This window comes from Crocodylus porosus, unplaced genomic scaffold (assembly GCF_001723895.1).
Source record: "Crocodylus porosus isolate Cpor-Errol unplaced genomic scaffold, CroPor_comp1, whole genome shotgun sequence".
Taxonomy (NCBI): domain Eukaryota; kingdom Metazoa; phylum Chordata; order Crocodylia; family Crocodylidae; genus Crocodylus; species Crocodylus porosus.
In genome coordinates this window covers 52,076,297-52,103,320 of record NW_017728906.1, presented here as the reverse complement: position 1 = coordinate 52,103,320, position 27,024 = coordinate 52,076,297, and the positions used below count along the sequence as shown (strand labels likewise).

Below are 27,024 nucleotides of genomic sequence, written 5' to 3'. Positions count from 1 at the left end.
AGGTCTGGAACAGTCTGCCAGCGGAGGTGGTTCAAGCACCTACATTGAGCACCTTCAAGAGTAAATTGGATGCTTATCTTGCTGGGATCCTATGAGCCCAGCTGACTTCCTGCCCTTTGGGCAGGGGGCTGGCCTCGATGATCTCCCGAGGTCCCTTCCAGCCCTAATGTCTATGAAATCTATGAAATCTGTGAAATCACTGGTCTACATTACAGACATATTTTTGTTTCTAAAACAGAGTCTTCTGTGTTGTTGACGTCTGGAGCTACCAAATATTAATTTCAACAGAATAAAAAGACATGATCCAGAGTGTTATGAGCAATCCACTACAAGACATTCTTAACCCTTTCAAAAATCCCTGGAGAGATCTACATGAGATGCTATGTTGCCACAGTGATGAGCTATGACAACGTAGCTCACAGCTATGGTGATGCAGTGTTGGAGGGCACAAACGGTGATGCTAATGCTACTGCACAGTAGGATCAGAAACAATCTGTGCACTGCCAGGACTGAGCACTAACTGTGGATACTGTGCAGTCATCTAGTACTTGCTAAAGCAAGTACTAAACAACAGCTCAGTAACAGCCGCATAGTCGGGGCATAGTCGTAGACACATCCACTGAGTAGTAAGAACTAGAGTCTCAGTTTGTGTAACTGCATAAAAACACAGCTTCCTTTATCTTACATGTTTCTACATAACTCTTCTTTGTAGACTTTCTTGATGCTCTGTTCTTTTCTGGTCCTATGGTATGCCAATTAAACTAAGGAACTCCTTTCTTTAGACTCAAGGAAACTTAAAATAACCTAAGAGAACATGGCTTACAGTTAAACCAGATATGTGCTTCAGCAAGGAAAGGTGGCTTTAAGTCAAATCTACGTTCACTTAGCCAGATCTTCAGAGTGTTAAAATTGGCACAGTGCTACTTATTTCAGAGACAGAAATTCAGTTTATTTTAGGTGAAGAACTACCATGCTTTAGCTCAAGACAGCAAAGGCTGCGTTCAACTACTGCTATAATGCCTACCTTAAGGCTAAGTGTACAAACGTTCAGAGGGGTTAGGGGGCAGTTAGATTGCATTAAAAATAGCTACTTGATCTAATTTAGTTTGCCCAGGTGTGGAGCTTACACTTATATGCAGTCTAAGTGATTGGAAATTGACCTAAACCCGTAACGGTACAGAAGTTTGGCACACATAGATCAGTCTAAAAATGGTGGAACCTGATATAAGATAGACCTGGATTAATTTGCACTCAAATCAAATCAATCTAGGTTAGATTGGTGAATCAAACTTCTATACAAACCCTCAGGGGTGAGAAAGCCCAGTTGCTGGCCCCAGTCCCAGGGCTGCACTTTCCTTACCTGCCTCCCTGGCACCAGGCTATTTCTAGCCCCGTGGGCCTTGCTGCCTCCCCCTGAACCCCCCACCCCCCACAATTCTCGTTCCTGCAAGTTGCTCCCAGTGCCTGTTTTATCAGTGTTTGCCGATGCTGGGAAGTTAGGAAGCAACTCTTGGTGGGGTAAGGGGAAGGAAGGATGGGGATGTAAGTTTGCTAGGGGGAGGGCAGGGAGCTAAAAATAGCTCCTGGCTTCCCCCAGGCTTCCCTCTGGACCCCATGAGTCCCTCTGATATTGCCAAACCCTCCCAGATGACACTAGCTCCCAATGGACCCAGCCTACCCATCCAATACCTGCCCCTCCCCACCCTCCTGGTGGATCCTGCTTGCCTCTCAATCTTCTTGCAGTGCCATCTGTACCTCTGATCACTCCTGCAGATCCTGCTAGCCCTCCTGATCCCTCCACAGATTCTGCCTACCCCCTGCTCCCTGATGCCTCTGTGGATTCTCCTGCCTCCTCAAGCAAAGTTAATTGGATCACAAGCATTGGCAATGCATAGGGGGTGCATGCAAGAGCACATGTACTCCCTAAAATTAGAAAGAGCACTCCCCCCCACTGCCAACACTGCTGGCAGCATCTGTGGGCAGTCACCAATCACCACTGACCATTGCCAATGCTGCCAGCGGTGTCTGCGGGTGGTCGCTGACTGCTGGTTGGCACTCACCACCTCCACCCCCCTCACCACTGACACTGCCTGTGGGAGCTCCCCACTGCTGCTGCTACCTGTGGGCAGTTGCCATGCCCCTACCCCCAGCCTCTAGAGTCATGCATTGTTCATGATCACAGGCAAGTGGGGCTGGAAGTCATAAAGTCCAGCCCTTTGCTCAAGACAGGCTCATTCTTGACCAGACAGGAGTCAAGGATCTGCCTAACCTGATCATGTAAACTTCCAGAGATGGAGATTCCTCAGTTTCTCTAAGTAGCCTGTCCCAGAGTTTGATCACCCTCATGATCAGAAAGTTCCTCTTACTCTCCAACCTGTTTCAGCTTGAGGCCATTGCTTTTAGTCCTATCTCCTACCTTCACAAAATCAAAACCATTTTCATCCTCTCTACACTTACCCTTCAGGTATTTGAAGACTGATATATCAAATTCAAATTCCCGAATTCAAATATCAAATTCCTCCTCAGTCTTCTCTTCTCCAGAGTAAATAACCCTAGTTCTTTCAGTCTTTTCTCTTAAGTCTTGTCTCCCAGGCACCTAATCACTTTTCATCTGGTAGCTGCCCCTATTTGTGAAAACTGACATTAAAAAAAGACATCAAATGCTTCCATCTTCTCTGAATCATTCATAACTAGATTGTCTTCTGCATTCAGTAAGGGACCTATGGTTTTTCTGATCTACCCCCTGCTTTTGATATTCATGTAGAATCCCTTTGTATTGCCTTTTATAGCCCTTGCCAACTGCATGTCAAATTTTATGTTGAGTTGTAGTCCTCTGACTATACTCCCTGCCTGTCTCTGATCTTCCCCTTTGCTCCCTCACACCTGGCAGGGCCTTGCCTCAGGATGTCATGTCTGTCCCTTTAGTTGAGTGAGGTAAAAAAAATAAATAAAAATCTGTGTATAACTGTGAATCAGGCACAGTAAATCTATAGTACAGTTTGTAAAAAAATAAATAAATAAAAAAAAGAGAGACAGTACTGCATTTTTTTTCTTTGGGCTGAGGAAGCAAAACAAAATTTTGAAGGTAAACATCATGGATTGAAATATTTTAAGCCAAATAGTCTAAAGAGATTGGAAGTTGATTTCACCTATATACATAAAGATTGTTACATCTGTTTACGGCATGCCTAAACTACTCCAACTGCTGCTTCTTCTGAAATATAGGTAGTGTCAGAGCCCTGCTTGGCAGTGCCATGGGCACCACAGTTGAGAGGGATGTGTGAGCTTCGTACCATAACTGGTTGCTGTAATTTGCAAAGGCCATGGCTGGGGTGAAGGGGCATCTCTACAGACCCCCCCCCCCCGAAGTGAAGCCAGCATCAGAGCTCTCCCTTAGGGATGTTACAAGCTTTGGTAACTGATTCGATCTGGAGGAGATTCAGCCTGATTTGGGGACAGACTCTGCAAATCAATATCAAATTGGAAACCAATTAAAAGCTCCAAATTGATTTGAAGCATCCAAATTGATTCAGAAAACCTTCATGAAAAGATTTGGCGGCTTCAGAAATTCATCCATAGACTAAACATGTAGCTGACACAGCTACCTCCAAGCTGGTAAGTCTGTTGGGGTTGGGGAAGGAGGAGGGAAGGGGCATGGAGGAGGGAGGGTTGGGAGCAGGCGTGTAGGAGCCAGCAACAGCCAGATGGCAGCATGGGGCCTGGGCTGGTGTCCTGGGGCCAGCAGCAGGGCAGAAGGAGTGTAGGGTCCTGGACTGCTGGGGCTTTATGGAGCTGAGCCAGCTCCCCTCTCTTCCTGCTGGCACAGCCCAGCCCAGCTCCACAGACCCTTGCCAGCCCATGGCCTGTACCCTTGCTGCCCCACTCTGGGCCTCACTGGTGGGCCGGGTAGAATGGCCTGGCAGGTCAGATATAGCCTGTGGGCTGTATTTTGCCCACCCCTGCATTACTGTAGGCCCGTCTGTGATGTTGGCTCTTAATAGAGCAGACCTGTTCATTACCCATAGTAAGTGAGAGTAAGTGAGAGTTGGGGAATAACCTCTAATCTAATCTTATAAAGGCAAACTGTATGGATGTGCTACTTTAAGAACAGAAAAAGAACCAGTGGGTATCACTGGCATGTGATAATGGATATCTGAACTTCCACATACCTTTGTGATACTTTAAGTATTCAACAAGCTCCAAGTCTGTCTTCACTTGACTATGATCTGTCACAAAAATAATTTAGTAGCATCATTGACTGAACTTTGGAGACTATGATTTTTGTGTCCTCCTTTTTTTAATTCAAGTATTTTATCATGTTATGTTTTTTAATTCAGCAAAGTTAAAGGAATGGCACATCTAATAAAATTAGAAGTTCACTGGCCAAAATGATTAACAGAATTCCTTGAAAATTAGCACTTTGATAGCTTCATAAATCAATCCAGTAACATCTACTCTACTAAAACAAAACAACTCCGCCCTGCCAAAAAAAACAAAACAGAAAAAGACTGCTCCTTTCTTAGAGTCTAGGAAGCATAACATTTAAGTGGAATTTCTGTGTTTCTGAGCCTGGTTAACTGGCAACCATTGATCCACTGGGGTCTACAAAAATATTCACAAAGAACCTGATAAAAAAGAACCTACAATGTGCTGAAAAAGAGCAGAAGAGATAAAGGCAACAAACAGTGCAATTTTAAGGAATGTCGTAGAATTTGTTGAATTAAAAAGGTCCTAGAGAACACAATCAATAGGGAGTTCTTGTCCAACTGATCTGGGGGGAAATTTCTTGTGGATACCAAGTGTGGTGACTGACGGACCCCTGAGTAAGACCCAAGCACCTGAGAGTTTTTTCACTTCCATTTAAAAATGCACCCCCAAAAAATCTCCCATCCCATTTGTAGATAATGTCCAATGGTTGAGGGAAAACTGTGCGTGTAAAAAGGGGAGGGGTGGACAGGGAACAGGGAAAGGAACCAATTAGTGAACTTTAGAGGGGAAAAATCAACCCTGATGAAGTACAACAAAATATCTTCCACAATTAAACACCTTACATAGAGATCAAGTTTCTTTCAAGCACCTCAAATTAACCTCAAATAAACAAAACCACAAACACCTTACTGTTTACTATAACATACTCTCTACAAATTTACCAAGCTCTATCTTTACAAAAATCTTCCAGAACTTCACTTCTCTAATGGTTAAAAACCTCCTATTTTCCAGTCCATATTTGTTTGCATAGTTTGTATCAATTTGATCTTGCATCAATATTGTCCTTTAACTTAATAGCTTTTCTCCTTTCCTGACATTCATCCACAAATATGTTTATGAATTACTAAATATATTTAAGAAGAGTAAGTACATCTTCTCTCAAGCTTTATGTTGCTATATTAAAGAAGCCAAGTTCTTGTAATCTCTTCTTATAAATTAGGCTTTCCATTCCCCAAATGATCCTACTAGCCCTTCTTTGTGCCAGTTCCTTGTGAATTTAAATTCTTTAAACATGGGAGAATGTAGATAATAGTTTAAATGGACTCTTACAAATTCCATTTTAAGTGATACTCTTACTAATATTTTTTTGTCCCTGTACAAAATACCCTGCCTAGTATATCATATAATTTGACCCACAACTACACTGACCTGAATCATTGAGCTCCGGTATGCTTATGATACAGCGTGTGTTCACTGAAAAGAAGATCTTCAGGCAATCATTGATGTCTTTACAGAGGCATACAAGAAAATTGGACTGATGCTTAACATTCAGAAGACTAATGTCCTCCATCAACAAGCTCTTAATGAACAGCCCATAGCTCTGATAATTCTGATTTACGGTGAGACTCCGGAGAACATTATTCCCCGTACCTCAGAAACCACTCTCATAGAAGATTGACATTGATGAAGAAATCCAACATCACCTCAAATTTGCAAGTACAGCCTTCAGACCCCTGAGGAAATAAGTGTTTGAAGACTGTGACATCAGATTCAAAACCAAGCTCATGGTTTATCAGGCAGTTGTGATCCCTACCTTACTGTACAGAGCTGAGATGTAGACAACATCCAGGAAACACTTCAAACTGCAATCTATGGCCTGTGGAGCAAATCCAACCAGAATAGCCTTTTGATTCAGTCCATGGAGCCATGGCTCAGGTGGCATTTGACAGCAAAGGGCTCTGCCTGCACCCTGCTGCAGCTGACTGACAGAAGGCTTTGGGAGAGAGGGGGTTCTGCCCACACATTTATCTAAATCTTTGTGCATGATAATCTGATCCTCTTCCATACTGGCAATATCTGCAGAGGTCTAATTCTTTCACTAAGGAAGACAATGAAAATATTCTGCAAAACAGGTCTCAAACCTGTTCCTATGGAATACCACTAGTAACCTTTTCCCAGTCAGATAACACTTTTAAAAAAATAAACCCCACTAAAATCTAACTAGCTCCATTATTGAGCTCATACTTTGAGTATTTTCTTAGCTAAAATATCCTTTGAGGCACTACTTCAAACACTATCTGCTTATCTAGATAGATAAGGACAATACAATGGTCCCATCTAAGACATCATACTATCATAAAAGAAAATTATACTGGTCTGACATAATTTTCTGTAGCTAAAATCTTTTTGTGGTTTCTCTCATTTTCTATTTACCTCCATAGCACTGATTATTTTTTCTTTCAATATCTATTTTAAGACCTTGGAGAATAGTGAAGTGAAGCTGATGGGTCTGGAGTTGTCTAGATCTCCCTTTTTAAATCTGGTCCTAGGCACTCTCTACAAACAGATGGATTGAATATCTGCAGTAGAGGAACTGCTATTTCATCTATGAGTCCTTTCAGTATTTTGAGATGGAGATTATCTGCCTCCCTGCCTCCCACCTGGTTTTGTGACAGTAACCAATTTAAGAGCTTCTTTCATACAAGATATGGTAATTTCTATTACCATATCTTTATTCCTATTAGGTAACTTACTATCATCCTCATAAGCATTTTTGCCTCTTTTAAAGATAGGAGCAAATAATTCTGTAAGTATTTCGGTAATTGTCCACGCTATTTTCAGTTAATAGTGGTCTAACTTCTTCTTTCCTAGATTGTTGTTGTTATATTCTCATTTATGTGTTGTTTGATTTGATTTTCTTTGCAGGGTTTAGCTTTGGTAAGTTTATTGCCATTCTCACTTTCTTTACTTTTTTAACCTGAAAATTATTCTCTCCTTACCAGAAAATTATTTTAATCCATTCTTTGCAGAATTTCTGCTTATTATTCATATTTAAGACTCCCATTTATCCAATATTTTCTGTAGTCCTCCCCTGCCAATTTCTAGCTCTTACTTTGGTTGCAAATTCCAGATAGCATTTGTACTTATGATTTAAAGCGATTCCATGGCTCTTCTGAATTTAAATTCTTGAGCTCCCAAGTCCAGTCAACATCCCTAAATAATTTTTTTAGTTTCTCAAATATGTTCATCTGAAGTCCAAAATCCTACTTATGGGCCTATGATTATCATTCCTCCAAGTCCTAATATCTTGTACTATATTTATACTCCCCAAGTCATCAGGGTGGCTTTAATTTAAATTACTGTCACAAAGGGGATTAGGATTGACAGCACTGGAAATTGAAGGTTTATCCTCAGAATGGGATTATAAAAAGCACGAGTGTCAAATCTCCTATCACATGGTCTATCCACTTCTAGTGCAGTACAAACTCTTTCTATTTAAATGCTTGGTATCTATCCTACAAATGCCAATGGACAGTCCACTTCTGGCAGGTTTTTCCATGAGACTGCGATAAAAGGAATCTAATTTTATGCTCACTCATTAGTCCAGGAAAATGAAAAGAAAGTCATTCTGTGATCACCGGATGAGATCCTACGATGGGAAAATGAAAGCCCAAATGGTAACAAGTTTGGCAGCTAAAGTGGAGTTTAGTGGAGTATATTTATAAGTGACCCTCTCCTTCTATTATTTGCTTGTTTGCACACTATGTATGTTTGCCAAAATGGCATCCTGATTCTAAAACAACTAGAACTGTTTCCGATATATATTTTTAAATCCTCCCTCCCTCCCATCACATAATAGCTTTTTTCACAATAATGTCATCATTAACAATAGTTATTTTCAAAGTCTTTGGTTGTTTTTTCCGCCTGTGAAATATTGACATGGAAAAATTAAGGTTTTTTAGTTTATCATTATATACCTTCTCTTTCTCTTCCCCCTGCCTTTTTCAGTGATAAATTAGGGAAAAGTTAAAACAGAAGTAGGGGAAGAGAGGGAAAGTGGAGGGTAAAATACCAGTAACAGGGAAACCCCCCCCCCACAGTTTGAACCTTATTTTTTTTTCCTTATAAAACTGAAATAGCAAAAAATATTGTTTTACAATCATCGAACTATTAATGAAAAATAGTTTTCATTTTTCCAGCTCAAACTATTGAAAAATAACTCCTGTTTCTGTACCATGTTAAAAACACATTTAAGAGGCTGACGTGAATTTATACCTGAAAATTTTCTCTCTCTATAGCAGAATATAGCCAATCACATTAAGTCCTACTCACTTAAAAATGTGAATATGAGGAAAAACAAGTTTGGCTTCTTGACATGCAGCACTTCAAGTTTAAATATTGGAAACTCACCCACACGGTAGTGCTTTGGTAGGCAAACCACTTATAAATCAAAATATTGAGCAACAATACAGAACCCAAAATTAGCCATCAGAACATAATATACAATTAAAACCCACAGAACCCATGTTACCTTGCTATTTCCCTGAATTTCAGTATGCATCCTTTTTTACTGCTGACATTAAAATTTTATTCTGAAATGCCCCCTACATCATGAGGGAGCGAAATAAATTATTCTCAACACCTGGTGGATATTTGTTGGATTTTTTTTATCCCATGAGAATGTACAGATTTCCTGGCATTTTTTTCCTGTGTTGGCAGTGTCTAGACAGGGTTGCATTTCAAAATCAGTTGCCATTTATAAGTGCCTTATTTTGTAGGTACAAATAGAGAAAGTTCATTACTGAACTCTGTTTTCTACCATAAAACCTATTAAGCAATGCATTAGTAAAATGCTTGAACACTGATGTTCCTCTAAAGTGCATGATAAGCATCATTAAAGTAATATGGGTACATTTAAGCTATTTGTTATAAAGATCCCTACAATACCTATAGAGTCCCTACATTTAAACATGTACACTTTATTTGTAACTTGTAGAAAATACACTTAGGATGCTATAGTGCACTAGAAAATACATATTTTTGAATTTAAGATTTAGAAAAGCTTCAGATCTAAAAAATAATTATCATCTCTGGGGACAGAAATACCCCCTGTGATAATACTAATTAGTTTCCAGTATATTCTATTAATAAAGAACTAGTCTACAACAGGCTTCTGTGCTACTACCCTCATACACACAGCAGAACCTCATTATATTACAAATTAACCTCTTTCAGGGATGTATACACTGCAGCTCTTTAATTTTAAAACAAACAATATAAAAATAAATATACCCCACATTTTGAAGCCTGTCCTGATTTACATATCCTACCCAAAACATGCAACAATAACTGTTAAACTCCTGGGTAGTACTTCCAAGTTTTATAGTACTTACAATTCACAGACCCCCTATTATTTTAATAGCTAGACTCTGGGTCCAGTTATCTATTCTTTCACTGAGTTATGTTACCTGCCCTAGCTCTTTGCATAGCTCAGCTTGCTGCATGGGAAAAGGGGCACAAGTCAAAGAAGATCTTGCGGTTTCAAACATACATATACCCATAAAGTATGGTTCTGGGTCCTTCCCTCTCAAAGAAAAGCTTGAGAGTCAGGGTAAGTCTAGGAGTCTACTACTATCTCCAATCCTTTAGTTCAATGGGGGTGCATCTATACATGCAATTAATGCACAGAAAAATTACTGCAGAGTAAAATGCTATGCAGTAAGCTTTCCCTGGGATCATGTTTATATGTGCACCTGTTGGGAGCAAATTTGCTCTTGAAGCAAATGGTTCAGGGCAGAGCTATTCCTGTCCTGTTCTGCTCCCATACAGTAGCCAAGATGAGCTCTAGGCACCGGGGTTAGGCCTAGGCTAGAGGGGGGGCAAGAGAGAAGTGAGGGCTGTCCCATCTCCCAGGCAGCTGTTTCCCAGCCACATACCCCAATTGGGACATTTGGCAGATTGAGGTAGGGGGCTGAGAAAGTGTCCCCTACCCTGCAGCTGTTTCCCAGCCCTCTGCCCCAGTTGGCCAATTGGGCTAGGAAACAGCTACTAGGGAGGGGACAGTCTCCCCCCACCACCTGCTGCCTGGGCTGACAAGGGGCAATTTGATCCTAGTCAACTGTCTACACAAATGGTATGGTAGCTACACTGCACAGTAGCTAATGCACATTTAACCTACTAGCTGTATTTACAGATAATAGAAAGCCATATATTAGCCTAATTCACTCCACAGTGGCTGCTACACATGGTTAAATGGTGACACAGATTAGTCTACTGTGCAGCAAAACATTTCATGTAGTCACACTCAGGAAGCAGTAACTGATGCTTGCAGATCCAGATGTTTTCAGTTGAACCTCCTCATCAGATCCGGTAATGTGACTTCATATGCAATCATAAAGGCATTAATGTTTTTCTTCTTCATCTCTCACCCTAATAAGCCACTATTTCCTGAGTCATGCACAGACATCAATATTTACAGCTAAAATTTAAACATATGTGAACTAGGAGAAAGAATTTCAAAATTTTACCATTTATGATCTTCAAAGTAATACTTATTTTCAGTCCAATAATAAACTGACTACAGCTAATGAAAATCAGTATCCCAGATTTTCCATTCAGGAACATGGAATGTGACTCTACATTGATTATAAACAAATTGTGAAATATGTAACTACACTTTTTTACTCAGGAGTAATGAATTTAGTTCACTGATAAAGTATAAAGTATTTAGGGATGAATGATTCAGTTTACAAAAAATTAAAATGCAAAACAGAGATGGTCTAAGCCTAGTTGTAATAGTGACTGGTATTCTGGGTGTTCAAGGGAGTTCAACACAAGGAACTGAACTTGAAGTTTTCTTTCTGGACAAAAGTCTCTGCTCCAAAGAAGTCCATCATCTGAGACCTCAACAACTAGTCTTTTAGTGAGACTACTTCTTTGGTTTCTGTTTGAATTTTCTGCATACTGAATCATTCACCCCTAAATATTTTATACTTGATTAATAAACAGAAATCCATTGTTCCTAAATAATAGAAATTAATGACATAGTGTATTTTAACATCTGTTTATAATTAATGTACACCCCTAAGGCTAAGCTGCTTAACAAGACATTTCAGAAACTATGCAGAACTCATTTAAAATATTCATACATGCACACAATGTAAATTAAACTACAGTAATGGCAATTTTAACCATAGTATCATGAAGCATAACGTTAGCTGAACTAACATCACTTCCATGATTGGAAGTAGGCATGAGCCCAAGACAATTTCCAACACCAAAAGGGTTAGAAAGTATTTGTACTCTACTCCCATGGCTACTCTATGGCTATAGACGATAAGCCATGAAATTTTCACTTGGGTCCAGTTTTACCAAGTTCCATAGTGTTTGGGTCAGCTATCCTTTAAGGAAAATTGCAAAAAGCAGCTACACTTCTTTATGGATTGGACAGCTGAAACATAGAAGCCAGTTTCCCAAACTCAGAGCACCTGAAAGTCAGGAGTAGAAGCTAAGTCATGATTTGAGAGGTTTTCCATCAATTCTGTATGAAGAAGAAGCTGACTTGTTTGATAGGTATGCTCATGTGAGTAGACAGAAACACAGTCATGGAAATGTAGGACTGGGAGGTACCTGAAGAGGTGTTTTATTTGCTCAGCACTAAAGCAAGATCAAACATATCTAGTTCATCAAAATACCCTGAGATGTTTACCCATTCTTAATTTTCAAGGAAGATGTTTGTAAAACCAGCCTAATGTCTTAGTTTTTTTTCTTTAAAAATTCTTATAGTTTCAAAACTTTTTTTCCTTTTTTTTTAAAAATATATAAGCTAAATCTTGCTTGCTACAAATTAAGTTGTCTTTTTTCTTTCCCTACAACAGTTGGTTACTTTCCTACTTATAGCAACCTGTTATATATAAGATGCCTTATCTTCCCCTACCTGCAATTTTTGGCTTTCAGATTTAACCAAACCCAATGCCTTCCCTTACAGCTTAGTGTTTGGATTCTTTCTAATTTGTCTGCATCTTTCTTAAAACATAGTAGCACAGTACTCCACTGAGGACTTCACTAGCACTGAAAACAGTAGAAACATTACCTCCTGGGTCTTAAATAGGATTTTCCTGCTAGTACACTGTAGAAGGTAATTTTTTTGCAATAGCCTCTTCCTGTTGATTCAGTGCAGGGATAACTGTTTGCTTGCAGATGTTGCAAAAGGGAGGGGACAGCTGCTGGTATCATCTTCTCAACCTCCAGCTCAGGGGTGCCAAATTCATGTGGCTCTGCAGGCCAGATAAGGGGCACAGGGCCAGTTTGCAGACTGGCTTAGGACCACAGAGTGGCCCTGTATACCAGGTTCAGGTTGTAGAGCTGATACAGTCTGGGTGCTGTATGCACAGCACTCTGGATTGACTGTGTGTGCAGCCTGTATGTGAGCTCCAACCCTGCGTGCCACATGTATGCATGAGGCTGTTCTGGGGTACACACTGTGCAAAGCATGATGTGCTGGTCTGGGACACATGCTACATGTACTGCCTGGATGAGACTGGCACTCTGTGCTGGATCTGGCACTCAGGGCTGGTCTATGTTTTAAATTGGGACTGGCTCTGGATCCAGCATGCAGCACCCGTCTAGCACAGGTGCTGCATGCAGCGTGCACCCCAACCTAGACCCCTGAGCTGCATGCATGCACCAGCTCTAGTCCAGCACTGTACATGGGCATGGTCTGGGGTACACATGGCATGCAGTTCCCATGCCAGACTAGCTGTGTGTATTGGGTCTGGCATAGCACTTGTTACCTCTCAGCACTGTGTTCTTGGGAAACCCTGGCACAGTATACTGCCTGTCTGACTCACAAAGGATTCACCCCACCCCACACTCCTCTGCCTGGACAAGAACTGATTAGAGGAAGGACTTACAAAACACAATGAAGATGCAGTGGGAGATGCATCTAAAGCCCTCCAGACAAGGGTGATAAGAATGAAGCAACTCCCCTGGCCTCATTTACGTGGGAGATGGGACAGGAAAGCACCTTCATTAGCATTCAGGATGGAGAACAGAGATTCCAAGGCAAGGACTGAACTGAACTCTGGGATCAGAGAAGCAGAGGAGCACTGCATGATGGAGGATCTCTGTTCCAGATGTTAATCAACCCACGTCTACACACACTCAGCTCATCATTTATCAGACCAATTCTAGTAATGACTCCTTTACTGGTACCCAGAACACTGAATCTGCTTGTCTGTATTGTGAGCTCCCTCAGAGTAATACCACCCATAGCTAGGAGTGATCAGTTCCTATTATCCAGCATATGAGTCATCATTTACCCATAAACAAATCTAATGTTCTTCCTTGAGCCATTGGTAGTTCTCTGCAAAAACCCCTACCCAAGCTCAAGTTTCTGTCCTGGTGCTTGGAACCAAAAGCTGCACAGTTTCACTCCTTTTCTGCCTGGGATTACTCCACTAGTCATGCTGAGGGCTCTGCCTGTCTGCAAGCTCCAGCAAACACCTGGGAATTTTGACTGGTTCAAGCTTCGCTGAGTGGTGAGATCCAGACTTTCTCTCTCTCTCTTTCTCTCTCTCTCTGACTTCAGGAACCTGACTTTTCATAGGTTTCATAGACATTAGGGTTGGAAGGGACCTCAAAGATCATCAAGTCCAGCCCCCTGCCCCAGGGGCAGGAAGTCAACTAGGGTCAAAGGATCCCAGCAAGATAAGCATCCAAGCATTTCTTGAATGAGTCCAGAGTAGGTGCCTGCACCCCTTCTGGAGGAAGTCTGTTCCAGGTCTTGGGGGTTCGGACAGTAAAGAAATGGTCCTGGAGGAGTTTATGACTGTTACTCTCTTACTCCAGGCACAGTTTTCTGAACCTACTTTTGCTAATCAGACTTGAGCTAGACTTTCCCAAATACCTAATTGAAACCATGTAATATTGTAACTGTTTTATTTGTCTCTCTTGTACAGCTATTACTACTGGTATCATCATAAGTTTATATACCTGGCAATAAATAACTTTTATGGTCAAGCTGGTTGCTATACTCTCTCTTTGAACCTTACTTACTCTTCTGTCCCCTTGACCTCTGCATTTGCTCAGCAGCAATGCTTTTTTTACCTAAGCCAAAGATCCCTGTAATGCTCAAAACTATGGTAGGGTCTGTTCATCAAGGGAGTTACTACTAGGACCATTGTGACAAGAGATTGGGATGTGCTGAATTTTGAGGTGCATGAGGGTATCAGCTGAAACTGCTGATTGGACCCAGCCTGCTTAGACATACTCTGTTAGCATGTGTGTCTAACTGCATTTATTATTGTTCTGCTGAAATAAGGGATGAACCGAGTTCAAGACACATGAGGGTATCAGCCTGTCAATGCTGAATATCTCAGCGTGACTCAGATGTGCTCTGTTAACCCATGTGCTCGTCTCTGACTGCATTTTATTTTTGCCCTTATGAACTGAGTTCAAGGCATATGAGGGTGTTAGCCTGTCAATGCTGAATAACCCAGCCTGGGTCAGGCATGCCCTACTAATCTGCGTGTGTATGGGTATATATGTGTTTGACTGATTCAGTGGTTGGAGGAACCCAGCCGCACTGAAACCGAGTCCTGCAAGATAGCTCCATTCGGGGTTAGGACTTGTAGAAGGGAGAGATGCAGCTCCATATAGAAACACAAGTAACACAAGCAGCACATTGCTAGAATTAAAGAGACCCCAGAAATGTACCCCTAATAAATGAGTGCACCCCAAAGTGATGGGCAAATCTGTTAACACACTATGTACAACCCAAACCAGATGGGTTCCACAATACTACAGGCAGCACACAGAGCTGGTTCTAGCGTGTGCTCCATTGCAGTGGGCTGAGTGATGCAGCTCCACAGGCCAGATCTGGCCCACGGGCTATGTCTACTCTAACTGCTGTGTGTGCTTGAGCCTGCAGTGATAGAAGCAAGCTAACCCAGGAAGAAGCTGAGTTAAAGTTGGAGCAATTTTGCTACACTTTCAAAGGAAAAACCTAAGCAAAGCAGATTTAGTTGAGTGATTGCTGAAAGAGGCTTGGAATTGTGAGCAAAGAATTTTTCTCCTCATTTAAGTCTTACTAACTCAAGGAAACTGGACTGTATGTACATTATTTATAAATAATCAGAGCTTCATAAAAAATGACTCCATCTTTTTTCCCTCTAACAAATACAAGTACTAAGGTCAAAAAGGTAACAGTGTTATGCAAAATGCATGAATTGCATTTCATTCATACACAAAATAAATTACAGATCTTTAGCTTTAAAAAAAACAGAATAAAAGAAAGAACACAAAGGAGTAACTCAGTGCTTCCAACTCTTCTGTTTTTCAGTGAAAAAACAGCAAGAACAGGAAAGGATACAGAGACCATTTTAAAATTATAAAAGGTATCTTTTTTAAAGAAGGGTTTAGTTATAATGCAAGACATCTAAAAGTAGGAACCAGATTTTAGGCCAAGCTGAGATGTTCTGAAAATTTACTCTCAATTGTGGAAAATACGTGTTTTTTAAAATCTGGCCTTACATGCACATCACAAGCTTTTGGTTTAAAAACGAAGATTCTCTTACCTTAGCAAACTGGGCATTTATCCATTTTGTGAATGTTTTCTTTTGAACATCTTCTCTTTCATCTGCAAAAGAAAAACAAAGGGATTTCTTATAGTTACTCAAAATCCAATTACACAGGGTTTAACAAAGCTCTTGTCTAGAATGAATAAAGGTTATAGCTTGAAAACCATTATGTACAATTAGTTCAAATACTGAAATATGTGCATAATGTTTGCTGCTATATAATCACATAGTTATCATCATTAAATCATGAGAAGGAGTGAGAAAAAGTCCAACTGAATGAGGGAGGGCTAAGATATCATTGGTACTCAGCGTGTTCTAGTTTTGTTCCATCTTTTTTCTTCAGTCCTTTTAAAGCTCTTAAATATGCTCACATTAAAGCTCTTAAATATGCTCAAATATGCTCACATTCTGCCTGATCCTATTCTGGATCTTCAGAATCTAGAAACCCATTACAGAAAATACTTCACTGTATGTTCATTTAACATGCTGGTTTCAGAAGGATAACATGAGTCCCTATACTCTGAATTCGCTTCTTTCCTTGGCCTGACAGAATTTGCACTGATGCCTAAGGGCTTCAGCCTAGAAACAGGAGAAACTTTATACATGACAGCAGTCCCATTAACTCCAGTGTGCTTACTCACTGTGAATAAATCTATTCATTCATTGCTATGTTTGAAGGATCTGACTGTGGAATTCCATCAAAGGAAAAGCTAAAAGAATTTGAATGACCAAGTTGCTTGCTTGAATAACATTTCTTACCTTTCCAACATAAATTGCTTAAACCCAGTTGAATAACTAATATCTATATAAAACAACATACTTTACTTACTGGAAATATAGAAAGCCAAATTTGTCCAGGTTAATGGAGGAGTCGTGGTTAGAAATAAGTTGGGTGGGGTGTCAACAACTTAAAGGTTCATGGGGGCATTTTTGTCACAAAGGATACAGTGATGAGAAACATATTAGTCTTAGCAATGACCTTCCAAGAATGCTGCAAAAATGCTTTTGAATATTTGGTTTGCTTTTATAAATGAATTTGCTTCAGTGATATTACTGTGTTTACTCGAAACCAAGATAACTTAAAATTTAAGATAACTTTCCAATAATTACATTCTAGACATGGAAAATTCCAAGCTTGTTATAATTTTCCATGTCTAGAATCTAATTATTGGAGGGTCATCTTAGAGGGATTAGAGGGAATCTAATTATTAGAGGGCCGAGTTGTTCTAGGAGCCCAGCTCAGCCAGGGATAGCAGGGGAAATATGCAGGTTCTTACTTTCAGTGCCTGCTCCCTGCCTGGCTCCCCTCCTACTCAGGTCCCCAGTCAAGCCAGGCTCCCTGCACAGCCACTTCACATAGATCCCAGATGGAGTGGTCTGGCACTTGATTTTAAGGTAAGGCTTGGTTTTCCCCTTTTTAAATCAAAATAAAAAAGATTAGCCTTGGAATCAAGAATATAATGTAGTGTCTAGTTTGTGTTTGCTTTTATAATATTCTAGAGGAGGAGTTTGTTGGCAAGAAACAGAAAGTCACTATTCCTTCCTATTCACAGAACATGGACTTTGATTGTACAATTACAATCTTGATCCTAAGAACCATGTTTAACAATTCAGAGGGCAGAAAATATGCCATAAATCCACTTAAAACAGTTCAATCTGAAACCCTCACAATAAACTACTTGCAAATCAGCTGCAGACAAGAATTAGCCACAGATTCTGCAAGTGGCACCAGTGCAAGAAATGACATTATTTTAGTTTATTTGCCCCAATCTTATTTCATGGCTTAATGATATATAGCTAATTAAAGCTTAACCAGTGCTATTATCTGCCTATAATTTATCTTTGGCATTTACCACCTCTGAAGCCTTCAAATATCTAAGAGTGCCCTTCAGACTCGTCCTTAACAACCTCTCCTGGCATTTATCATACCTCTACTGGAGGGAAGTACAAAGCCCTTAAACATAAACTTAAAATTAAGAAGTTTGCACTCATGTCCTTATATGCTTGGCTATAATACAGGCCTGTAGAGTTCAAGTTCTCCTCTAAGGATGTTGTACACCTGTGTATAGCAATAAGGTCCCACACCCTTGCCACTGTCCTTTCTCAGATCCTCTCTCAAACACTAGCCATGACGCAAGAAATCCTCTAACAAGGAATCCCTGCTAAAATTGCAAAGCCCATCCTTCTGGATCATAATGTTAGGTTGTCTTTGACAGTCCAAGGTATTCTCACCTTGTAACTACTATCCCTTATGGATGCCCCCAGTCAAGCAACCAGTAAGGAAAGTTCCTTCTAGAAAACAAGAAAGAAAAACTGCCAAGTTCCAGAGGTTTACCCCTGTGTTTATATTGCACAAACATTCCTCAACCCTTTCAAGAAATTCAGGCCAAGTCGGCCACAGAGCACAGCAGCTAGGTGAAGAATTGGTTTCTTGCTGCTGTATGCAAGATAGAAAACCATTCCTGTTTCTTGTCCTCGACTTCTCTTTCACGGCCTCTCATCTTCCTCAGTTCCCAGAGAGTACTGTTTGACATATTTTATCCAGATCTAGTGCCTTTCCTCTCATCAGCATCCATTTTAGGAGAAAAATCTCCCTAGAACTTTCCATAAGGAACATAGGAGAGATTTTCTACTATGCACACATGAAGTGCCATAGAGAACATGCAGGCCAGAGGAAAGGGGAGCTAATGCATCACTCTGATCCTGAAATTTCTGTGGGTGGAGCTGTCTAATTTATCTCAGCCTCTTGGGCTGGAATCCCCACACTATGGGCACCTGCACACGTGAGGGACCTCTGCTCATTAGCACATGTCAGAGCAGACACAGTTAATTGAGTCTGCTCCAAGTCTGCTGGAGAGTGCTAATTAGCACACTCCAGCAGCCTCCACATCATGTGTATTCAGCATCCCCATGTTTAAAATGGTGGTGGGGGTGAACTTTGAAGTGCCCACTACCATTTTGAAGCACGGGACACTGAAAACACGTGACATTGGGTCTCTTTAGTGAGAGCGGATATCAGAGCCTTTCTAATTAAAGAACATCCCCAACCCAGAATACATATATAAATGCCATATATATCACAGCTTGGGTCCTACTATAAACTCTGTCTCTCTTAGCTCAGAAGGAATCAGTGGAGAATACTTTTACAATCCTGTGTCTAGCACCCATGCCAAAGGAATGGGCACAGGTGCTATTGTGACAACCACTGATGACGAGTGGGACTGGACAAATGGGAAAAAAAGGCACAAAGGATTAAAATTCTGACCTAGAATGAGGTTAACAAACACATTTGGTGGCTTTAGCCCAGTATCTACTGAGTATAAGGAACACATTACAGAACTATTAGATACAATTGTGAAATTAAAAATAATTAAAAAATCTGAATTCCTTTGGATGCTTAGCAGGGATGCTTTGAATTAGAACTAAAATACAGGTGTAGGATCAGTTTGGAAGCAATCAGAGGACTAGTACTGAAACAAAGTAGAAAAACAGGCAGATTTACACCTTATAGACTAGCTAAAGCAGATCCTTCCTTCCTTCCTCCCTCCCTCCCTAAATCTATTTTGCTGTTCCCCAAAGAGAAAAATATATGACACTGCCTGAAATTTCATAGCACTTGAAGATCAAGTGAGCTTCAGCCCATGGAAACTTGTGCTACATAGTAGTAAAATTCACCACATTTTTAAAATAAAAAGTGATATTAATTCCCATCTGAAATGCTCAGCAATTAATAATTTTAATGGATTCAACTGAAACTGAAAGGCGGGTACAGTTGAATTACATGAGGAATTCACGGCATTAATAATGCATTCTGCTTTCTTTTCCTTTTTATGAGACAAGGCAAGGCAAATCTTTATGATACAAGAATATCTTTGTTCTTAAAACCTTGCTTGGACAGCTGACATTACATGTTCTTTTTCAGAAGAATGCGTTTATGTTATAACAATACAATATTCTGATGAAAAATGAATATTAAAATGATAAAGTATGTATTTTGTTATGAAAACTTCTGTGATATGGAAAAAAGGTTTTTTTCTCTGCTTACTTGCAGGCAATCATGAAGAAAACAGTGATTGGATGAAAATCTTGAAGACATTAGAAGCCAACTGACATGATGTACAAAGTCTTATGAATATGCAGAATAAGTAAGTATGAAGAATAAGTATTTAAGCAGGGAACATTACTTCATCTTTACATTATTATAATGTATATAGAAATATTCTGGATAATAAATCAGCAGTAATTTTGATAATATTTTCATCCGAATTCACGGAATTAGACTGCAATACACCACAAGCTGCAAACGTAGAATACCAATCTATGTAACCAAAAAATATTTCAATTTATTCAAAAGCAAAAAGTCTCATGTTTATTTTTGGTTTTTAACTACTGTTTTCAAAAGGTAACTTAAAAGCTTCTGTAAAAAAGGATGAGTGTACACTATTCTGTGTAAGAGTAACTAGTGATATTTCCATCATCAATAATTTCTAAATATGCATTTTTAACTTTCAGTGAGAGTTTTCATATGAAAGGATTGTATTGCACTAAACTCCTGGGCTAGGTGCAGACATTGCATTTGGTTCGCTTTAAGGACGCAGAAAGCACTTTACAGCCACAAGAAAACAGAACTTCACAGCACATAAAGCACTTAAAAAATGGCAGATCCCACTCTAAGGGCTCATATACATGAGAAGGGAGGCTGTCATTACAGTGGGTCAGAGCAGATTCAATTAATCGAGTCTGCATCTTGTGTACCAGTGTGCCCACACTTCAAAATGGTGGGGTGGGGTTGCTTTATCTAAAGCTTGTTCAACAGTGATCCCCACTGCTGCAAGAGGCCCCCCATAGCTTGCTGGCATAGGGAGGTCTGGGATGCATGGCAGGGGACTCCATTCACCACCCCCGCCCCCCCAGCAACCTGGCAGCTGCAGTCAGAAGCTGCAGAGCAGGGCTGGTCTAGCTTTTTGCTGCACTGGGAACTGTGGCTCAGGAAGGTAGCCCACTGCCATGAGGGTTGCCCACAGCTTGCTAAGTTGAGGGTAAGGGGGAATCAGCCTGAGTCTGCATGGGGCTGCCTTCTCCCTACTGCCCTAGTTCCTTGTGCAGCAAAATGTGGGGCTGGGCAGCTCTGCTGCAGATGCTGGCTGATGCTAATAAGAAGCTAGATGGAGGGGAAAGGGAGCCCCCCATCATGGAGGGCCCTCCAACATCTTGCTAGCTGGGGTCTTTGAGGGGGACCAGGTCCCAATGGTGGAGGGGCTCCCTTCCCTCCCCATGCAAGTTTCTTGATAGCGGCAGCCACCAGCTACAGGAATGGCAGCCTAGCCTATTGTTCCCCCACACCAGGAATGGGGGGCCAGGTGAGGTGGGGGGAGTGCCCTTGCTACAGGGACATATCCTGGCCTCCCCAGGGACCCTAGATAGCAAAATATGGAGGGCCCTTGTGGCGGGAGGGGTGGTTCCCTTCCTTTAGCTGCAGCCAGCAGTAGCAGCATGAGTTCCTTGGGTCACTTTTCATGGCACTGGGAACTCTGGTGGGGGGGAGGGGCATGGAAAAGAGCACCCTACCACAGGAAAGCCTGCCCCCCACAAGACTCCAAGCAGCAAGCTGGGCTTTGGCCCAGCCTGGGGGGGGGCGGTTCCTGCCAGAGTTCCTGTTGCTGCAAAAAGTGGTGCAGGGAACTCATGCTGCTGCTGGCTACAACTGGGGGGATGGAGTCCCCCTGCTGTGAGGGCCTTCCATAGCTTGCTGGCTGGAGTCTGGGGAGGGGGCATGGCAGGGGGGGCTCTCTTCTGATCATTCCCCCCAGTTGCTGTTGACAGTCCCCAGCTGGCAGGTGGGTGGGGCGGGGGGGGCACACTTTAGATTACCTCCTGGGGGGTGTGCAGGAGCATCCCCTAACTGCTGGCCTTGGCCAGTGCTGGCATCACTCCCATCCTTCCCCACTGCCCCACCAAATGGTGCACTTCTGTTTAGATGGAACCTGCTTTAATTTATAGCGTTTCAAGTAAAGTGTGATAGAGCACCTTCTGCCAGGGGCTTTTTGAATGTCTGTACTTAGCCCTGAATTTCAAGAGTTTGGGGTGCCTCAATATCTTAAAAAGGCTTTTAAAAAATATTTGTTTTCTGCTTGTCAATCTAAAAATTATTATTGGTATACTTAACACGGTAAGAAAACTACTAATTTTTCTTTTTGAGTATCCATTTTAGGAAGTAACAGTTTTTCAAGGATATTTTTATTGGATAAAATTAACTTATGGGTTGTTCCTTTTGGGAGTTTTCCAATAAGACTAGAAATAGGTTAAAACTAGAATGGCATATCTGATTATCTGACAATGCTGAGGCTTGGAGACAAATGTAATGAAACCAACATTTCTGCCTTCTTCCTTTCTTTTTAAAAACCAAAAACAAACGCACACACCCAGAGTATGTGAGAACTGGAATTTTCAATTAAGAAAAAAGAGAAGTCAACAAAAAAGAAATGCCATGAATCTATTCTCTTCCTAATGAAGGCCTATTCTCCCTAGAGAACATTTTCTAGTTTGGCTTTTTTATGCTATAAAAATATCTCAAGCAATAGTACTTGTTTTCTTTCTCACCAGCTGTAAGTTGAAAATGACATTTTTGGCAGCTATAGATCTTTGTGTATCAAAAACATAAGGGAGCCCAACCTGCAGGCTACTTGGATTAGTACAGGGCATATATCTTTGACATCAAGGCTTTTCAAAATTCTTCTTTTCCCAAAGGCAACAGTCCCCTCTTTGCTGAGTTAAGCATCAGTCTGTTGCTTATCATACAAGTGCTGTTATCTCCCAGGAACCTGAGAAATATGGGAGATGGAACTATTTCCCTGAATAAAAAAAAAAAAGAGGTAAAAACCTAGACATTCAGCATGCATTTGATGTGTTATTGCATCACAAAGTCCTTCATGAGCATCACACAAAATGTTAAATAAGCATATAACTGCTTCTGTTTAAAAGCTTCTTATTATAACTGCATGGATCAACTTTAGTCACGATGGTAATAATTGAAAAAAGAAAAATGTAGGAAGGCAGGAGGATTTCACAGAGAGACAATATGTGGCTCTTCAGGGACAGGGAAGAAAAGAAATAAGGCATAGATGTTATCTAGTCTCCAAACTTTCCCACACTGAGCTATTGTATAACATATTCAGAAACAGTGTTACTTTTCCACAAATTTATATGCTAAGCACTGAACAGCTAATCACAGTCTAATTAATGCCCATTGAGCTAGTAAAGATCATTGTCTCCTGAGTAATATGGGAGTTAAATCCAACAATTTGAATATGGCTGTGGCTTTCTTGCAGTCCAAGAAATGTGCCACCGTTGCACATTTCCATACACATTTCACTATTCCACTGCTGTTGTCTTTGCATCAAGACCATTCAAGCATACACTGTTTTTATTTCTAGACGTGTACTCTGACAAGTTCATACAGCACCAATTTGTAGCAGCATCCTCCTTGAAGCAAAAAAGAAGCAATCCTTTATTAATCTACAGTGTAGTCGGTAATGAAGTACCAATAGTTCTAAAACTTTTGTTGTTACTGTTGTTGTTGCTACCTTGATTGATGAGGTAAATAATACATTTGGATACTCAATGATATTTGTTTGGATGGAGTAAAAAATGTGCCAAAACCACCAAGCTGTCACATCTGAATTTTAGTGTTTCTATAAGTCATTTTAGCAACAGCCAGATGAAGGCACTTGCAGATGTTTTTATTGTAAGAAAACAGGAATAATCAAGCTGCCAGGTATGTAATTGTGTTAGCTGTCCCAGTATAATATACCATGGCTACATTCACTTCTCTATAAAACTGTCAGTCATAATTTCTGTGGACTGCAACTTTACTATCTGGGTGAGTCTCACCATGAAATTCTAGAAATGGACTGAATTCCTTGAACTAATTGTGATGCACAAATTTATAATAATTTCGCCCAACAAAAATATCCCTTTTCCTGATTTTGCCAGTACTTTTGGTATATACCATGAGGGCTGTGCTTAACCTTCCTATGGTTCAGTCATTTGGATCAAGATGACTTTGAGGTCCAGATAAAGTCTGAGAAATATATATACTGACACATGAGATTTATCTAGTTTTCACTCACTATATTTTCCTGCTACCAATGCAGAGATCTTGATTTTAGTTTCAATAGGTTTTTCTATCACTTCAGCACAGCGGGTATTACAGCTTTGACATATGGGTTTCACTTTAGATGAGCATCCAAACTTCAGACTGTAAATGAAAACCTCTTGAGTTAGCTAAATTGGGCATTACATTGTAAAGGAAGTATTTTTTCCAAGCTAGAGTTCAGGGAAAATTATGACTAGGAAAGAGGAGTACAGTGCTAATGGAGCTAATCATATGAGGGGACAGTTCTGAAAGTTAATCAGGTGACAGTGCTAATAGAAAGACAAGTGGTAGAACAAAGAATGCTTAGGATCATGTAATCAGCAATCAATAGGACTACTAATGACAAGTGGCTAGCAGACAATTTTCCTAGCTGCTTACCGAAATATTTCACATTTGCAAACTATCGCACCATTGAAAGTTCTTTATGTTTTCCACAAGACTAGAAAACAGTACATGATCATCCCTTGATCAAACTATATTTACATTTTACAATGGAAAGAAACAAACAAACAAGTAAAATTACACAGGCTGTTTTGAAAAAGAACATGGCAAGATAACTAAAAGCATGACAGAAGGGCAATACTTTTAAATGTTCTTAGTGACTGTGGCTGAGAACTATCAAGATTTTTCTAATGGCTGGTTATACCAACAAATATTAAAATTATTTCAGCATGAGTTAGTAATACAATACTCACGTTGTTGCAGACCAAACCCAAGTCCATTTTTCCCTATTACTTCCTTCCCTGGTGATCTACAGCACTGGGGGCCACCCTTTTTGACAGGTGTGCCACAAAATTCTCTCACTGCCCTCTAAGTGCCAGTCTGATCCCCTTCCCCTCTCCAATCTATTGCTCTGCTTTCTACTTCCTGCCCTGTGCTCCCTGCTTGGTGTGCTGCTGTGTAGCGGGCCCCTCTTCAATCTGCAGCGTGTCAACATCTTTTCTCATATGTGGTTAAATTATTATCACCTCTCCCAAAGGGTTCATTTTATAGGCTGCCCTGCAATTCCTGCCACTCTCCAAACAAAACAAGAAAGAACAACTGCTAAGCAGATGAAACAAACTCAGAAATACTGGCCTCTTCAAGGAGACACTCTCTCTATTAATCTCTTGAAATCTGAGCTAAAATAGGCTTTTCTGCAGCCCCTTCTTTCATGGTACCTTAGGCCATAAAAGTCTAGAACAGTCTGCAAAGACCTACATTCCTTAGCATTATTTCTATTATTTGAGTTACTTCTGCTCAACTGACTTGAACACTGGTCTCAGGCCCTAAATGAGGATCCTAGACAGGCACTCCAAAACTCCTCCTCTATCAGTCTTTACATTCTTACAACTTTACAAACAACATTCACATTGTTTACTCAATGTTACCAAAAAACCCCCAAACAACACAACTTTGGAACACACGGGGTACATCTACATGAGACATTTAGGGTAGACTTGACTAATCAGCTCCACAGTAAACATTTACACATGCAGGACTATTAGGCTGGAGGAAACTAATAAACTCCACAGCAGGGTAGTATTTGTAATACAAGTACTATTCTGCTGCAGAATTTTTTACTCCACAGCAGTATACATGTAGACACTGATGCAGCTGGCTGGGGCATGATGGTGCTTCAGTGTGGGGGCCTGCCTGCTGGCTAATCCCATACTGGAGCACCTTTGTGCCCCAGCCAGCCCTTCAGCAGCATGTTTTGCCAGGTCAGAGCAGCCCCAGGCTGGCAGGCTGACCCCCCACTCCCCTCACCACAAACCCCCTGCCAGCCAGGGGAGCTCTGACCCAGCTCAACATGGTGCAGTCCCACATGCACATGCAAACAGTATGCCCAGACCAATAAACTTCAACACAATTAACACCAGAGTTAATTATTCCACGTTAATACATGTGTAAATGTGCCAACTATGGCTAAACCTAGCAGACTTCCCTCACATGCCTGAAATTTATGACATACTCACTGTGAAGAGTGGTGCAGCGGTACTTCTAAAGCATGAAAAAGATTCTGTACTTTAATTTAAAAATAAAAGACACAAATCTTTATTGGTTATATGGAAAATGTCTCAATCTAATACCAGCACATAGACAGCTGCAGAGGCTCGCTCTATTCCAGTTTAGTATTTGCACATCTCCATCATTGGAAATTTCAACACAGATAGGTTACAGACATATTTTTTAGCAGACTTGAAAGGACAGGAGAGTCAAAATGCCTGACCTGCTTCCAGCCTAGACCTATGAATGGTTTAGGTTTAAAAAAAAAGGCAGATAGAAAGCTATAGACCCTGAAACATTAGCAATGAGAGGCATCAACTTACTCATTTATAATAACTACATTCATAATTAGTTCCCAAGACTAATACGATATCAACACTGTTAATTTATTTTTCACCCTGATCATAACACAGACTTAGCAGGAGCTGGGTTGTGTCTCCACTGCATGCCAGGAATAGAGACAGCTGTACACCAGTCTCAGTATTGTGATTCTACTAGCTCACTATCCTTTAGTGATATGCATTACTATGATTTTTACTAAATGGGCAGTAGCAATAACTTCTAATAAATTTTCCTTTGCCACATGTACACACCTGAGGGGAAAATGCCTAACAATGCAATGCAATCAATGAAAAATTACTTGAATAGAATTATTTTGATTTATAGTCAGTGAGATAATAGAAAATGACAGAACATAATAAACTGAGATGAAGGGCATTCAAATGTCTTGAAGATTATTACTCATGTAAAACAATATGTGTCATGTGATTACTGTCCACACACACAATACCTAACAAAAATAAAAATTATTAGAAGGCCACAGTCAATGAAGCTAAAAACCCAAATATATACATATAGACAAGGCTACTAGGCCTGTGCGAAGCAGCTAGTATTTGTTTCAGATTTGGATTCAGCTGATTTGGGGGACAGTGATTCAATGCAGTGATTTGAATCACAGTTCTGAACCAAGTTGGCTGAATCTGATTCAGAGATTTGGCTGCTGCCAAATCAGCTGAATCTCCGAATCACACAGGCCCCATCTCCCACCTGCTCTTCTAGCCCCAGCAATAGCTGGCCTGCCTGCCCCAGTTC

The 27,024-nt window shown here is 40.6% G+C and overlaps 1 protein-coding gene across 7 annotated transcripts in view; it reads right to left on the bottom strand.

Moving 5' to 3' along the window:
• The window catches only part of DMD (dystrophin), a 1,922,593-nt gene that overhangs the window by 1,645,840 nt on the left and 249,729 nt on the right, over positions 1-27,024 (bottom strand). For all 7 annotated transcript variants that reach the window (XM_019529123.1, XM_019529125.1, XM_019529122.1 and 4 more), the window contains one exon: positions 15,786-15,847. In XM_019529123.1, coding sequence (XP_019384668.1) covers positions 15,786-15,847 — 62 coding nt within the window. Of the gene's footprint in view, positions 1-15,785; positions 15,848-27,024 lie in introns of those variants that run through there.